Source organism: Hydra viridissima, unplaced genomic scaffold (assembly GCF_058129835.1).
Source record: "Hydra viridissima isolate aposymbiotic clone 2 unplaced genomic scaffold, HvirCarnegie_v1 scaffold_2, whole genome shotgun sequence".
Classification (NCBI taxonomy): Eukaryota; Metazoa; Cnidaria; class Hydrozoa; order Anthoathecata; family Hydridae; genus Hydra; species Hydra viridissima.
This window is the reverse complement of record NW_028324301.1, coordinates 27,104,320-27,118,446: the sequence shown is the minus strand read 5'-3', so window position 1 is coordinate 27,118,446 and position 14,127 is coordinate 27,104,320. Positions and strand designations below refer to the sequence as shown.

The 14,127-nt window shown below is 34.1% G+C and overlaps 1 protein-coding gene across 2 annotated transcripts; it reads right to left on the bottom strand.

Moving 5' to 3' along the window:
• Positions 1 to 6,629: 6,629 nt before the first annotated feature.
• LOC149892687 (uncharacterized) lies at positions 6,630 to 13,786 on the bottom strand. 2 transcript variants are annotated; one of them, XR_016450170.1, is made up of 5 exons: positions 13,733 to 13,786; positions 7,658 to 10,477; positions 7,358 to 7,423; positions 7,042 to 7,098; positions 6,630 to 6,884 (listed from the first exon to the last, which is right to left on the bottom strand). XR_016450170.1 is itself a non-coding variant. In XM_090080095.1 (2 exons), the coding sequence occupies exon 2, from the start codon at positions 10,446 to 10,448 to the stop codon at positions 7,659 to 7,661; it is 2,790 nt and encodes a 929-aa protein (XP_089936221.1). In that variant the 5' UTR covers positions 10,449 to 10,477; positions 13,733 to 13,786; the 3' UTR covers positions 7,653 to 7,658. The 2 variants fall into 2 exon arrangements, 1 of the variants encoding a protein (XP_089936221.1); XM_090080095.1 differs by lacking the exons at positions 6,630 to 6,884; positions 7,042 to 7,098; positions 7,358 to 7,423 and having other exon boundaries at positions 7,653 to 10,477.
• Positions 13,787 to 14,127: the final 341 nt, after the last annotated feature.

Below are 14,127 nucleotides of genomic sequence, written 5' to 3'. Positions count from 1 at the left end.
ATGAGCTTCTTCAATCCAATCAAGGAACCAAGCATCACAGTTTCGGCAATGGTGCATGTGCAAATCAGCAAACTGTGATACTTAATCAAACAACTTCACTGTTTTGCTTAGTTTAAGAACGGATGGCTAAGAACAACCTCGTTAGTGAGTATGAAGTCATCTCTTCATTCAAGGAATTGATAATCAGAGTTTTAGAAGTCTCTTACGTGCGATACTACTATCAACGGTACTTAATCAAACAGCCTCTCAGAATGGCCTAGTTTGAGAACGGAAGGCTAGGAACAACCTTAGTAGTGGGTCATCAGTTCAACTTTTCATTCAAGGAATTAAGCATCTAAAATCTGAAAAATAAAAAGAACAGCTCTTTGTTAGAAGTTCTTATTTTTATTTTTCTTATCTTCTATTTCTTTTCTTTTTTTACTTTTTTTTTTTTAATGATAGTTTTTCTTTTTTTTTATCTATTTTGTTCGTTTAAATTAATACAACAGGCGTTTTAGGTCGTTTCTGTAACATTATTTAACACTTTAAATTGTAATAAATATTTGAACAGAAGAAAATCCCTTTCGTAACGTTAAAATGTCATAAGAACATTTCATCTTTACCAAATACGCTTGTAAAAATAGTTTCACTTTTAAAGTTTGTTGTATATGTCTTTTAATTTAGTGAATCGCAATTTGGATTTTCTTAGGCGCACATCTACTTTAGTTGCTTTTTCTTAAAGAAAGGTCACCAGAGTTTTCTTACACAGCCCCTGCAGCATAATCTTTAACAAAATACTCTTTTGAAAAGTTTTACATTGAAATAAACAAAAGCCATTTGCGTAAGTAGAGATAACTTAGAGAATAAAAAGTGCATAAACGCCTCGCTACTTTGATGAAGAAGAAACGGATGACTAAATGCAACTTTTTAATTTCGTGTGCTATCTCTTTCGATTAAGGTACTTTTTGAATATTTTTTCAAAGAAATGTTAGCGTAGTTTTCCTTTTTTAAATTTAAATCATGTTTAAAGGTAGTTTTTGAATGTTTTTTCAAAGAAATGTTAGCGTAGTTTTCATCTATTAAATCTAAATCATGTTTAAAGGTAGTTTTCGAATATTTTTTCAAAGAAATGTTAGCGTAGTTTTCCTCTTTTAGATCTAGCTTATGTTTAAGGTAGTTTTTGAGTATTTTTTCAAAGAAAAGTTAGCGTAGTTTTCCTCTTTTAGATCTAGCTTATGTTTAAGGTAGTTTTTAAATATTTTTTTAAAGAAAAGTTAGCATAGTTTTCCTCTTTTAGATCTAGCTTATGTTTAAGGTAGTTTTTGAGTATTTTTTCAAAGAAAAGTTAGCGTAGTTTTCCTCTTTTAGATCTAGCTTATGTTTAAGGTAGTTTTTAAATATTTTTTTAAAGAAAAGTTAGCATAGTTTTCCTCTTTTGGATATAGCTTATGTTTAAGGTAGTTTTTAAATATTTTTTTTAAAGAAAAGTTAGCGTAGTTTTCCTCCTTTAGATCTAGCTTATAATTCAGGTAGTTTTTGAATATTTTTTCAAATAAAAATTAGCAAAGTATAGTTTATTTAGCATGACATCACAAAATACTAAACTCAAAAAGGCAAGATAAAGTATAAGATAAACGTAAAATAAGATATAGATGAAACAAATGTTAGGCTGCATAAAATCAAAAACTGCATTGCCTATCATAAACACAAATGTCTAGTGAGAGCTTTTAAAGTTCGTTCTTTTCGTCTTTTAATTTGGTGAATCGCGATTTGAATTTTCTAAGGCGCACATGTCTTTCAGTTGCTTTTTTCTTAAGGAAAGGTCGCCAGAGTTTTTTTACGCAGCTCCTGCAGCATAATCTTTAACAAAATACTCTTTTGTATATCATTACATAGAAATAAACAAAAACCATATGCGTAAACAGAGATAAATTAGAACGCAAAAGTGCATAAAAAGCCTCGCTACTTTGCTATAGAAGAAGTGGATGACTAGATACAACTTTGTAAATTCGTGCACTACCTCAATGGATTAAGGTATTTTTCGAAAGTTTTTTAAAAGCATAAATAGCGTAGTCTTCCTCTTTTAAATCTAGCTTATGTCTAAGGCAGTTTTTGAATAGATTTTCAAAGAAAGGTTAGCGTACTTTTCCACTTTTAAGTTTAGCTTATGTAGCTTGACAAAACAACACACAAAAAGACAAGATAAAGTATCAGATAAACGTAAAATAAAATATAAATGAAACTAAAGTTAGGCTGCATAAAAAACAAACAACTTAATAATCTACTAGACATGTTTAAGTTGAATTAAGTAAAGTCCTTTGCGCAAATTTGGGTAAATAAGAGAGTAAAAATCCATAAAAAGAAGAAGTGGATGAGTAGATACAATTTTTTAAATTTGTGTGCTATCTCTATTGAATAAGGTAGTTTTCGAGAGTTTTTTCAAAGCAAAATTAGCGTAGTGTTCCTCTTTTAAATCTAGATTATCTCAAAAATAGATTTCGAATAGTTTTTCAAAGAAAGGTTAGCGCAGCTTTCCTCTTTTAACATTAGCTTATGTAGCTTGACATCACAGAACACAAAAAGATAAAATAAAATATAAGACAAACGTAAAATGAAAAATAGATGTAGCTAAAGTTAGGCAGCATAAAAAACCAACAACATAATAATCTACTAGGCATGTTTAAATTGAATTAAATAAAATCCTTTGCGCAAAAATAGGTATGTTAGAGAGTAAAAGCGCATAGAAAGCCTCGCTACTTTGCTGTGAAAGAAGTGGATGACTAGATACAACTTTTTAAAATCCTGTGCTATCTCTATCGATTAAGGTAGTTTTCGAAAGATTTTTCAAAGCAAAAATAGCGTAGTCTTTCTCTTTTAAATCTAGATTATGTCTAAGGTATTTTTTGAACAGCTTTTCAAAGAAAGGTTAGCGTAGCTTTCCTCTTTTAAGTTTAGCTTATGTAGCTTGACATCACAAAACACAAAATTCAAAAAGACAAAATAAAATATAAGATAAACGTAAAATAAAATATAGATGAAGCTAAAGTTAGACTGCATAAAAAAACAACAACGTAATAACCTACTAGAATCTAATAAAACCCTATGCACAAATGTAGGTATGTTAGAGAGTAAAAGTGCATAAAAAGCCTCGCTACTTTGTTTAAGGTAGTTTTTGAATAGTTTTTCAAAGAAAGCTTAGCGTAGTTTTCCTCTTTAAAGTTTGGCTTATGTAGCTTGACATCACAAAACACAAAACACTAAAAGGAAAGGTAATATAAAAGTTAATCGTAAAATAAAATGTAGGTGAAATAAATGTTAGGCTGCATAAAAGAAAAAAAAAATCGTAACATAATAATCTTCTATATATGTTTGGATTGAATTAAATGAATTCCTTTGCGTAAATATAAGCAAACTAGTGAGAAAAAGTGCATAAAGAGCCTCGCTACTTTGCTGCAGAAGTAGTGGATGACTATATGCAATTTTTTAAAATCGTGTGCTATCTCTATCGATTAAGGTAGTTTTCGAAAGTTTTTTCAAAGTAAAAATAGTGTAGTTTTCCTCTTTTAAATCTAGCTTTTGTCTAGGGTAGTTTATGAATAGATTTTCAAAGAAAGGTTAGCGTAGCATTCCACTTTTAAGTTTAGCTTAAGTTGCTTGGCATCACAAAACTCAAAACTCAAAAAGAAAAGATAAAATATATGATAAACCTAAAACATAATATAGATGAAACTAAAGTTAGGCTGCATAAAAAACCAACAACATAATAATCTACTAGGCATGTTTAAATTGAATTAAATAAAATCCTTTGCGCAAATGTAGGTATGTTAGAGAGTAAAAGTGCATGAAAAGCCTCGCTACTTTGTTAAAGGTAGTTTTTGAATAGTTTTTCAAAGCAAGTTTAGCGTAGTTTTCCTCTTTTATGTTTAGACTATGTAGCTTGACATCACAGAACACAAAGCTCAAAAAGGCAAGATAAAATATAAGTTAATCGTAAAATATAGATGTAACAAAGTTTAGACTGCATAAAAAACCAACAACATAATAATCTACTAGGCATGTTTAAGTTGAATTAAATAATGTCCTTTGCGCAAATATAGGAAAGTTAGAGTAAAAATCCATAAAAAGCCTCGATACTTTGCTGAAGAAGAAGATGACTATATGCAACTTTTTAAAATTGTGAGCTATCTATATCGATTTAGGTCCTTTTTGAGTACTTTTTCAAAGAAAAGTTAGCGCAGTTTTCCCCTTTTAAGATTAGATTATGAAGCTTGACATAACAAAACACAAAACTAACAAAGGCAAGATAAAATATAAGGTAAACGCAATATAATGTATAGATGAAACTAAAGTTAGGCTGCATAAAACAAACGGGTAACAATACTCTTCTATGTATGTTTACATTGAGTTAAATAAAATCCTTTGCGCAAATATAGGTATGTTAGAGAATAAAAGTGCATAAAAAGCCTCAGTACTTTGCTGTAGAAGAAGTGGATGAGTAGATACAATTTTTTAAATTTGTGTGCTGTCTCTATCGAATAAGTTAGTTTTCGAGAGTTTTTTCAAAGCAAAATTAGCGTAGTGTTCCTCTTTTAAATCTAGATTATCTCAAAAATAGATTTCGAATAGTTTTTCAAAGAAAGGTTAGCGCAGCTTTCCTCTTTTAACATTAGCTTATGTAGCTTGACATCACAGAACACAAAAAGATAAAATAAAATATAAGACAAACGTAAAATGAAAAATAGATGTAGCTAAAGTTAGGCTGCATAAAAAACCAACAACATAATAATCTACTAGGCATGTTTAAATTGAATTAAATAAAATCCTTTGCGCAAAAATAGGTATGTTAGAGAGTAAAAGCGCATAAAAAGCCTCGCTACTTTGTTAAAGGTAGTTTTTGAATAGTTTTTCAAAGACAGGTTAGCGTAAATTTCCTCTTTAAAGTTTAGCTTATGTAGCTTGACATCACAAAATATAAAACTCAAAAAGACAAGATAAAATATAAGATAAACGCAAAATAAAATATAGATGAAACTAAAGTTAGGCTGCATACAAAACCAACAACATAATATTCTACTAGTTATGTTTAAATTGAATTAAATAAAATCCTTTACGCAAATATAGGTAAGTTAGAGAGTAAAAGTGCATAAAAAGCTTTACTTTGCTGAAGAAGAAGATGAATAGATGCAACTTTTTAAATTCGTGAGCTATCTCTATCGGTGTAAGGTAGTTTTTGAACAATTTTTCAAAGAAAAGTTAGCCTAGTTTTCTTCTTTTAAGTTTAAATTATGTAGCTTGACATCACAAAATACAAAAACTCAAAAAGACAAGATAAAATATAAGATAAACGCAAAATAAAATATAGATGAAACTAAAGTTAGGCTGCATACAAAACCAACAACATAATATTCTACTAGAAAAGTTAGCCTAGTTTCATTCTTTTAAGTTTAGATTATGTAGCTTGACATCACAAAACACAAAAAGGCAAGATAAAATACAAGGTAAACGTAAAATAAAATAGAAGTCAAACAAAAGTTAGGTTGCATAAATACAAAAACTGCATTGCCAAAAATAGAATTTGTTGTCTAGAAAGACCTTTTAAACTTTGTTTCTTTCGTTTTTTGACTTAGTGAATCGCGATCTGGTTTTTCTTAGGCGCGCTTGTTTCTTAGTTGTTTTTTTTGTAAAGAAACTTTATTCAGACGTTTTTTTTTACGCAACTCCTTTAACATTATTTTTAACAAAGTATTCTTTTATACGTGTTTACATTGAAATAAAACCCTTTGCGTAAATAGAGATAAATTAGAGAGCAAAAGTACATAAAAAGCCTCGCTACTTTGCAGAAGAAGAATTGGATGGCAAGATTCGTGTGCTTTCTCTTTCGTTTAAGGTACTTCTTGAATATTTTTTCAAAGAAAAGTTAGCGTAGTTTTCCCCTTTTAAGTTTAGCTTACGCAGCTTGACATCACAAAACGCAAAAACCAATAAGGCATGATAAAATACAAGATAAACGTAAAATAAAATAGAAGTGAAACAAAAGTTAGACTGCATAAAAACAAAAAAAAAAAAAAAAAAAACATAATATACTTCTATGTATGTTTACATTGAACTAAATAAAATCCTTTGTGTAAATATATGAAAAAATAGAGAGTAAGAGTTCATAAAAAAGCCTCGCTATTTTGCTGAAGAAGAAATGGATGTCTAGATCTTTTAAAATAAGGAACTTTTTGATTTCTTTTTCCGAAAAATGGTTGGAGCAGTTTTCCTTTTTTAAATTTCACTTATGCAGTTTAACATCACAGGAAATATTATTTTGCTTTTTAACAAACTCTTAAAAACATCAGAAGTAATTCTAAATGCAACTCTATTAAAAGTTTTCACAGAATAACAAAACGACTTCTTTTTTTTTTTTTTAAAGATAAAAAAAAGTTTGAACTATCTTTAAATAAGAAATGTGAGAACAGTTTAACAGAACTTCTTGTTTATTATGTCTTTAGCGAAACAGATAAAAATATTTGCAAAAGCATAGATAAAACAAACTACACAAAAGGCCCATCTTTATTGCCAAACTGAACAAACTTATCTAAACTACATAAATGGTTTCACGATATTGCCATATTGAACAAACTTTTCTAAACTACCCTCTTTTTGAATTTTTAGCTTCATGTTTTTAATTTTGTCTTTAATATGGCTTTGGTAGGAGTACTTTTGCAAGACATGAATGAGCTTGTCACTGCTATGATTTGCCAAGATGCCAAGGTAATCTTTGTACGAGCAACTTGAGCTTACATCTGTAAACACGTCTTGCAAGATGTATGCCAACACCAAAGCTGCACATCGTGGAAAACTTCTGGTGTTGAACCATTCGTTGTGGCCAGGGCAAGCATTCAGCTCTTCAACTATTTCATCTAAAATTTTACAAACTCAAGTCATAACACAAAGTGATTAAATCAAATATTCATTTGGTTCTGAAGTAAGACAAGATTTATTCTGTTTTTTTATTTATTTTTTTTTGTTGACCTTATTGTTTGCACTGATAGCAATAACTGGTTTTTGAAAGATTACCTAAATGGCATTGGCTAACTTCTGCTTTGTTTTCCTTTGTTCTTGGCTGAGTTGATCCTGAAATAAAATAAAACCATGTTCATTTTTCTAATTCATAAAAACCATCAACAGTTTCTAAGTGTTAGAGATGATAACAAGCTGTGCATGATTTCTAACGGTGATGTTTCTAACTTCATCATTAGAAATCGGGTAGACACAACTTTCTAAAAGTGCACTTAGCAATGATGGCTAGTTTTTGTTAACAGTTAACCATCTGAAATTGTGCAAGAAGAGGTTTGTGTTTATATATCTTTGTATAAATTAGGTTTTACATTACCGATGAGTTCTTGAGTGAAAGATGGCATTTCCAACTTGATTTTTTTTCTTCTTGGATCTTTTACTTCTAAAACATAATCAGTTTTAGTATCATTCACTTGTATAAACATTTAAGCAATCACAGAATTAGTCCTGCAACAAATACATACACACTTCTGTGTTGTTTTTTTTGTTTTGTTTTGTTTTTTTTACAGCTCTAACAATAACAATAGGGCAAGGAGTTGATTTGGGCATTTTCATTTTTTGAAAGCGTGTTGAGATTTGCATAAAAATCAAAAATCAAAAATCAAAAAGAATTTACCTCAGGATGTAGAGGCAAGACTTTGGCTAAATAGGCTACCAACAGATTGAACAGCATAAGGTGAGAGCTGCTTTGCAAGAACAGTACCAGCCTGTTGGACAGGAACAGCTGAAACTGGATCAGATGAAAGAAACAAACTGGGTTTGGCCAATGTTTGCTGAAAAGCAACAAGGCTAGGAGTCAGAGGAACAGAAAAGACCTCTTTTGAAGGACAGAAAGCGACTTGCTGAGAAGGAGAAGCAGAAACAGGTTTGGCAACCACTTGCTCATTAAAGTAAACTGGAGAAAGTTTTGCATGGTGTTCAATAAAATCCGGTTCATCAGGAAATAATGTTAATGCAAGAGGAGAACAAGCTGTGCCAACAGGAACAGCTAGAGTCTGATCTACATCCATACAAACAGCTTGTTCGTTAGGAACTAGTTGTGCAAGAGCAGGGGATAGTTCAAGAACTGGACCAGCGATTGTTTGTTCAGATGGAACAGACGAAACAGGAGTTGAGGTAGGTTCACACAAGAAATCTACGGCATGGTCGTTGCTATCCTCTAAAGGAACATTGTTTTCTACAGCTGGAGAAAACGGAACCACTGTGGTACAGCTGAAAGTAGCAGCACATTCTTCAGAGTCAGAACCGGAGTCTAAATCTTCCTCAAAGATGTCCTCAACCTCATGAAAACCGTACTCCTCTGCATTAGTTTGGAGCCAGTCCATCACATCCTTCTCCTTCTTTGGTGGTCTCTCAGACTTTTCAACAGTCAAAGACTCTATGACTCCGAAGGACTGTCCGATGCCCAGGGCAAAGCGCAACTCCTCTGCAGCGTTCCACTGGGACACATAAAAGCTATCCATTGTGTTCCTGCTGTGCTTCATGTAGAGTGTAGCAAACCGCTCGCGATCTTCTTTGCTGTTGTTGGCAAAGTAAGTGGCTATCGAACCGCGAATGCAAGTGGGAGTAAGACGCTTCATGGGAATGTTTACTTGGCTTTTTCTGAAGCAGGACGTCAGGCAAGAGGAGATAGCAGAGGAACCCATCTGGTAAACAGGCACTCTAGTTGCACCGAGTGTCACACATTCGTCTTTGTTGGGTCTCATCGATGGAAAAAGGGGCCTGTAGCAGTCGCTCAACTCCAAAACAGTCTTGGTGTCTGCAGCCATGTAGTGAGAGTCGTTGACAAGAAGGTCTCTGTATCTCAGCAAATAAATATCGATCAACACTTTCAAGTCGTTCGGCACTAGAATGTTTTTGGCTCCGTACTTGTATGCTGTTTTGTAGCGCTCTTGCACAATGCAATATCCACACTCACTCTTCTCAGCAGCCATGTAGTCTCTAATGTTTAAAAGAGCAATGTTAGATTTTCTTAAACTGTTAATTACAGTGACAGAGAGCAGAAGATGGTTTCGTAGAGACACAGCATTGTCTCTAGTCGGTGTAAGAGACGGCTTTCTAATCGATTCCACTAACTGTCTTACGTATGCAGACTTGCCATATTCGTTCAGCAAACTGACATTGATGATGTTGATGCATTTTTTGCTTTTCACAAGGCTCCTCCTCAAAGAACGAAAGGGCCTCAGCACTTTTTGTAACTCCTCCACCTTGCAGCGCAAACGTCGGATGGCCTCATGAGAAAGTCCGAAATAGACATTCCTGGCTTCACTGAAACGAAACAGGAGACAAAGGTAGACAAGGCGGTTGTACAACGTGTGACAAGACATGGCTTTTGTTTGGTCAAGTTCACTCAGCTTGGAATTGAGCTGAATGTTTTTAAAGTGCATGGAAAAGTATCTATCCTCCAAAACGTTGGAATTGGTGAGAGCGTTCGGGTGCAGCGTCAGCGTGCTGTCACAACATGTCAATATTTCAACAACTGCATTTTTGTAGATCTTTGCTTGTGACAAAGTGTTGTTGTTGGCTACCACAAGCCACTTTTCAAAATCTCTGAAGAGCTCATCTGCTGACTGGTAATAAAAGTGAAAAGCATCTTTGTCCAGCTGAAACAAGAGTCTCTTATCTTCTGTCAAGACGGAGGAGTTGGAAACCAAGTGCTTTAAGGAATTAAAATCAGAGTCTAGGACGGATTCGGTGTTCAGCTCTTTGTTTTCTACAGAGGTGCATTGGTTTGCAGAAGGAGCCTCGGACGAACCAGCAACTGATGAGGGCAAGCTTAAAAGAGGATCAGAGGAAAGAACCGGAGAAGAAAAAGAGGAGGAAGGCCCAGGAGCAGAGGATGCAGAGCCTGATGCAGACGCTTGTTCAGCTACTGGCTTAATACCAAAGAAGGCAGGTCGAATAAATTGAGGGACATAGAGCTTGTCGTTGTCGTATCGCTTTGCCTCTGCAATCTTTTGTTTGATCGTCTTGGAATCGTAGAAATGAGTCTCTTTCAAGTGTATGTCCAGTCGGTCGTAATACTTCCAACATTGCAAACAGGGGTAAGGTTTTGGACAGCCGGACTTGCGTTCGAGACGAGCATGCTGAAACTTCCTGACCATTGCAGAGTAAAAGATGGAAGCTTCATCCAAAGTCCAAGAATGATCTTTTTTAGTCAAGTGTCTTTTAATGCTTGTGGAGGAATGTTTGCACAAAGGCATCGGACAGCTAACAGCGTACCTCTTCTTGGTACCATAGAAAGGTACAACCCTGTTTACGGAGCCACACGCTGCAACTAATGCGGCCCTGACTTTGTTTTTGAGCTTTAAGTCTCTCTGTTCTTGTGACTGCCTTCTTTTCTTTTTTTTCGCTTTAGAGTTCGGAGAAGGGGCAACAACAGTGTTGTTTTCTTGTGAAGAAGACATGTTCAGGTGTTTGTTTGCAACGGTTTATGCTAAAAAAAAGAAGACAGTTAGTGAGAGTGTTTTTCTTCTGCCTGCATCCTGGAATCCTGGAATGTTTACAACTGCAGGGAAGAGCTGTGTTTTTTCGAATCCTCTGCAAAAGAGAAAAAAGAAAGAAAAGAGAGCAACAAGAAGAAACAAAGTTTCCACTAGCAAATGAAAAAGAATGAGAGCAACTAGCATTACATGCATGGTGGCAGCAGTGATTGCTATTATGAGAAGGAGAATGAGAAAAAAAAAAAAAAAAAAAGAAACAAATAAATAAAGAGATGGAGTTTGAGAGGATCTCGCAACCATATGACTCAAAGAAAGAAACTGTGTTGAAAAAAGGCAAGAGAGGGCAAATAGAACTTGCTAACAAGGACAAATGACAGACATAACTACAACAGTAACAACTCTCATTGCAAGCATAATAACAACAGCATCAGCATCACTGACTCAGAGAGTGTTGACATAACAAAAAAGAAAACAAAAGTACAAGCCAAGTGGGGGAACATTAACAAACACTCATTGCAACTATAACAACAACAACAACAACAGCAATGACTCAGAGGGTATTGATAAAAAAAAACAAGCAAAACAAAAACAAACAAAAAAACAAATAAAAAAACAAAACAAGCAAATTGGGTGAACAGTAACAACTCTCATTGCAAGCATAATAACAACAACAGCATCAGCATCAGCATCACTGACTCAGAGAGTGTTGACAAAATAAAATAGACAATAAGCAAGCAAAGTGGGTGAACAGTAACAACTCTCACTGCAAGCATAATAACAACAACAGCATCAGCATCAGCATCACTGACTCAGAGAGTGTTGATAAAATAAAACAGATTATAAACAAACAAAGTGGGTGAACAGTAACAGCTCTCATTGAAAGCATAATAACAACAACAGCATCACTAACTCAGAGGATATATAAAAAACAAACAAACAAACAAACAAAACAAAAAACAAAAAAAAACAAGCAAAGTGGCTGAACAGTAACAGCTATCATTGCAAGTAAAATAACAACAACAGCATCAGCAACATCATCACTGACTCAGAGAGTGGTGATAAAATAAAACAGATTAAAAAAACAAGCAAAGTGGCTAAACAGTAACAACTATAAATACAAGTAAAATGACAAAAGCAGCAACAGCATCACTAACTCGCAGGGTGTTGATAAAAAAAAAAGCAACAAACAAATAAAGCAAGCAAAGTGGGTGAACATTAACACTCATTGCAACTATAATAACACCAACAGCAACAGCATCAGTGACTCAAAGGGTGTTGATAAACAAAAACAAAGGCACAAACAAAACAGCAGAGTGGGTGAACATTAACAACACTTATTGCAAGCATAATAACAACAACAGCATCAGCATCACTGACTCAGAGAGTGTTGATAAAATAAAATAGATTATAAACATGCCAAGTTTGTGAACATTAACAAACACTCATTGCAACTATAACAACGACTACAGCAACAGCATCACTTACTCAGAGAGTGTTGAGAAAAAAAACAACAAAAAAAACAAAACAAAACAAAACAGAAAACAGAAGTACAAGCCAAGGGGGGGGGGGGGGGAACATTAACAAACACTCATTGCAACTATAACAACAACAACAGCAACAGCATCACTTACTCAGAGGATATTGATAAAAAAAAAAACAAACAAACAAACAAACAAAACAAGCAAAGTGCTGAACAGTAACAGCTATCATTGCAAGTAAAATAACAACAACAGCATCAGCAACATCATCACTGACTCAGAGAGTGGTGATAAAATAAAACAGATTAAAAAACAAGCAAAGTGGCTGAACAGTAACAACTATAAATACAAGTAAAATGACAAAAGCAGCAACAGCATCACTAACTCGCAGGGTGTTGATAAAAAAAAAAGCAACAAACAAATAAAGCAAGCAAAGTGGGTGAACATTAACACTCATTGCAACTATAATAACACCAACAGCAACAGCATCAGTGACTCAAAGGGTGTTGATAAACAAAAACAAAAGCACAAACAAAACAAGCAAAGTGGGTGAACATTAACAACACTTATTGCAAGCACAATAACAACAACAGCATCAGCATCACTGACTCAGAGAGTGTTGATAAAACAAAATAGATTATAAACAAGCCAAGTTGGTGAACATTAACAAACACTCATTGCAACTGTAATAAGAACAACAGCAACAGCATCACTGACACAAAGGGTGTTGATAAACAAAAACAAAAACACAAGCAAAGTGGGTGAACATTAACAACACTCATTGCAACTATAACAACAACAACAGCAACAGCATCACTGGCTCAAAGGGTGTTGATAAAATAAAGAAATAAAAACAAAACAAGCAAAGTGGGTGAACAGTAACAACTCCCATTGCAAGCATAATAACGACAACAGCAACAGCAACACCATCACTGACTCAGAGAGTGTTGATAAAATAAAATAGATTATAAACAAGCCAAGTTGGTGAACATTAACAAACACTCATTGCAACTATAACAACGACTACAGCAACAGCCAGCATCACTTACTCAGAGAGTGTTGAGAAAAAAAAAACAAAAACAAAAAAAAAACAAAACAAAACAGAAAACAAAAGTACAAGCCAAGTGGGGGAACATTAACAAACACTCATTGCAACTGTAACAACAACAACAGCAACAGCATCACTTACTCAGAGAGTGTTTATAAATAAAACAAAAAACAAAAACAAGAAACAAAAATACAAGCCAAGTGGGTGATTACTAACAGCGCTAACAGCAGCAACAACAGTGTCTTTAGAAACAACAAACAAGTACAACAGCAACAACTGCTTTTACAGAGTATAACAATAACAACAACATGGCACTAACAACAACAAAAGGGTTGGAATAAAAACCTGTAGGCAAAAGGAGAGCTGCATTCAGACAAGATCGATTACAAAGAGGCTCTTCTTTAGGACAGAGGAGAAACTGCTTTTGAGGGACAGAGGGACTTTTGTTGTTGTGGTTGTTGTTGTTGTTGTGCAGAAACCAACAAACTTTTATTGAACCGAATATAACCGAATATAACCGAAAGTCTTGTTTGCTTCTGTTTTGTGCCATCAAGAAGGGAAAACAAAACATCACAAAACAAACGAAGCAAACGAAACAAACAAACAAACAAACGAACGAAACAAACAAACAAAAAAAAAAAAATTAAAAAAATTAACAAACAAACAAACAAACAAACAAGCAAACAAACAAAAACAAATAAGAAAAACAGAAAACGCAGTACCGAAACCTCGCCATTTTTTATCCTTCCTCAAGCTTTCTCTGGGCGCCAAAGACCGAGAAAGTTGAGCAAACGTGACGTTGAGGGGGGGGAGGGGGGTACTTAAGGACAGCAGACCGACCAATGGCACGCTTAGGAGAGACCCACGTGAATGCTACATTTTCTTTCTATGTACGCTGAATCCGCTCAAAGTCTGGAATTTCCAGCATTCACGTGTCATCACTCCAGCCACCAGATTGGCCCACACTTTGCACACTTTCAAGACTAGAAACTCACTTGTGCTCAATTTGAGCAAAAAAAAAAAAAACTAAGTCTCGCATGGCGACAACTTTTCCAAAAGCAAACAAAGGCAAACGAAGGCAAACGAAGAAAAAACAAAAACAAATAAACAAAAACAA

What these genes read in the sequence shown, in the direction of transcription:
- LOC149892687 (XM_090080095.1), bottom strand. Translation starts at nt 10,448, where the DNA reads ATGTCTTCTTCACAAGAAAACAACACTGTTGTTGCCCCTTCTCCGAAC.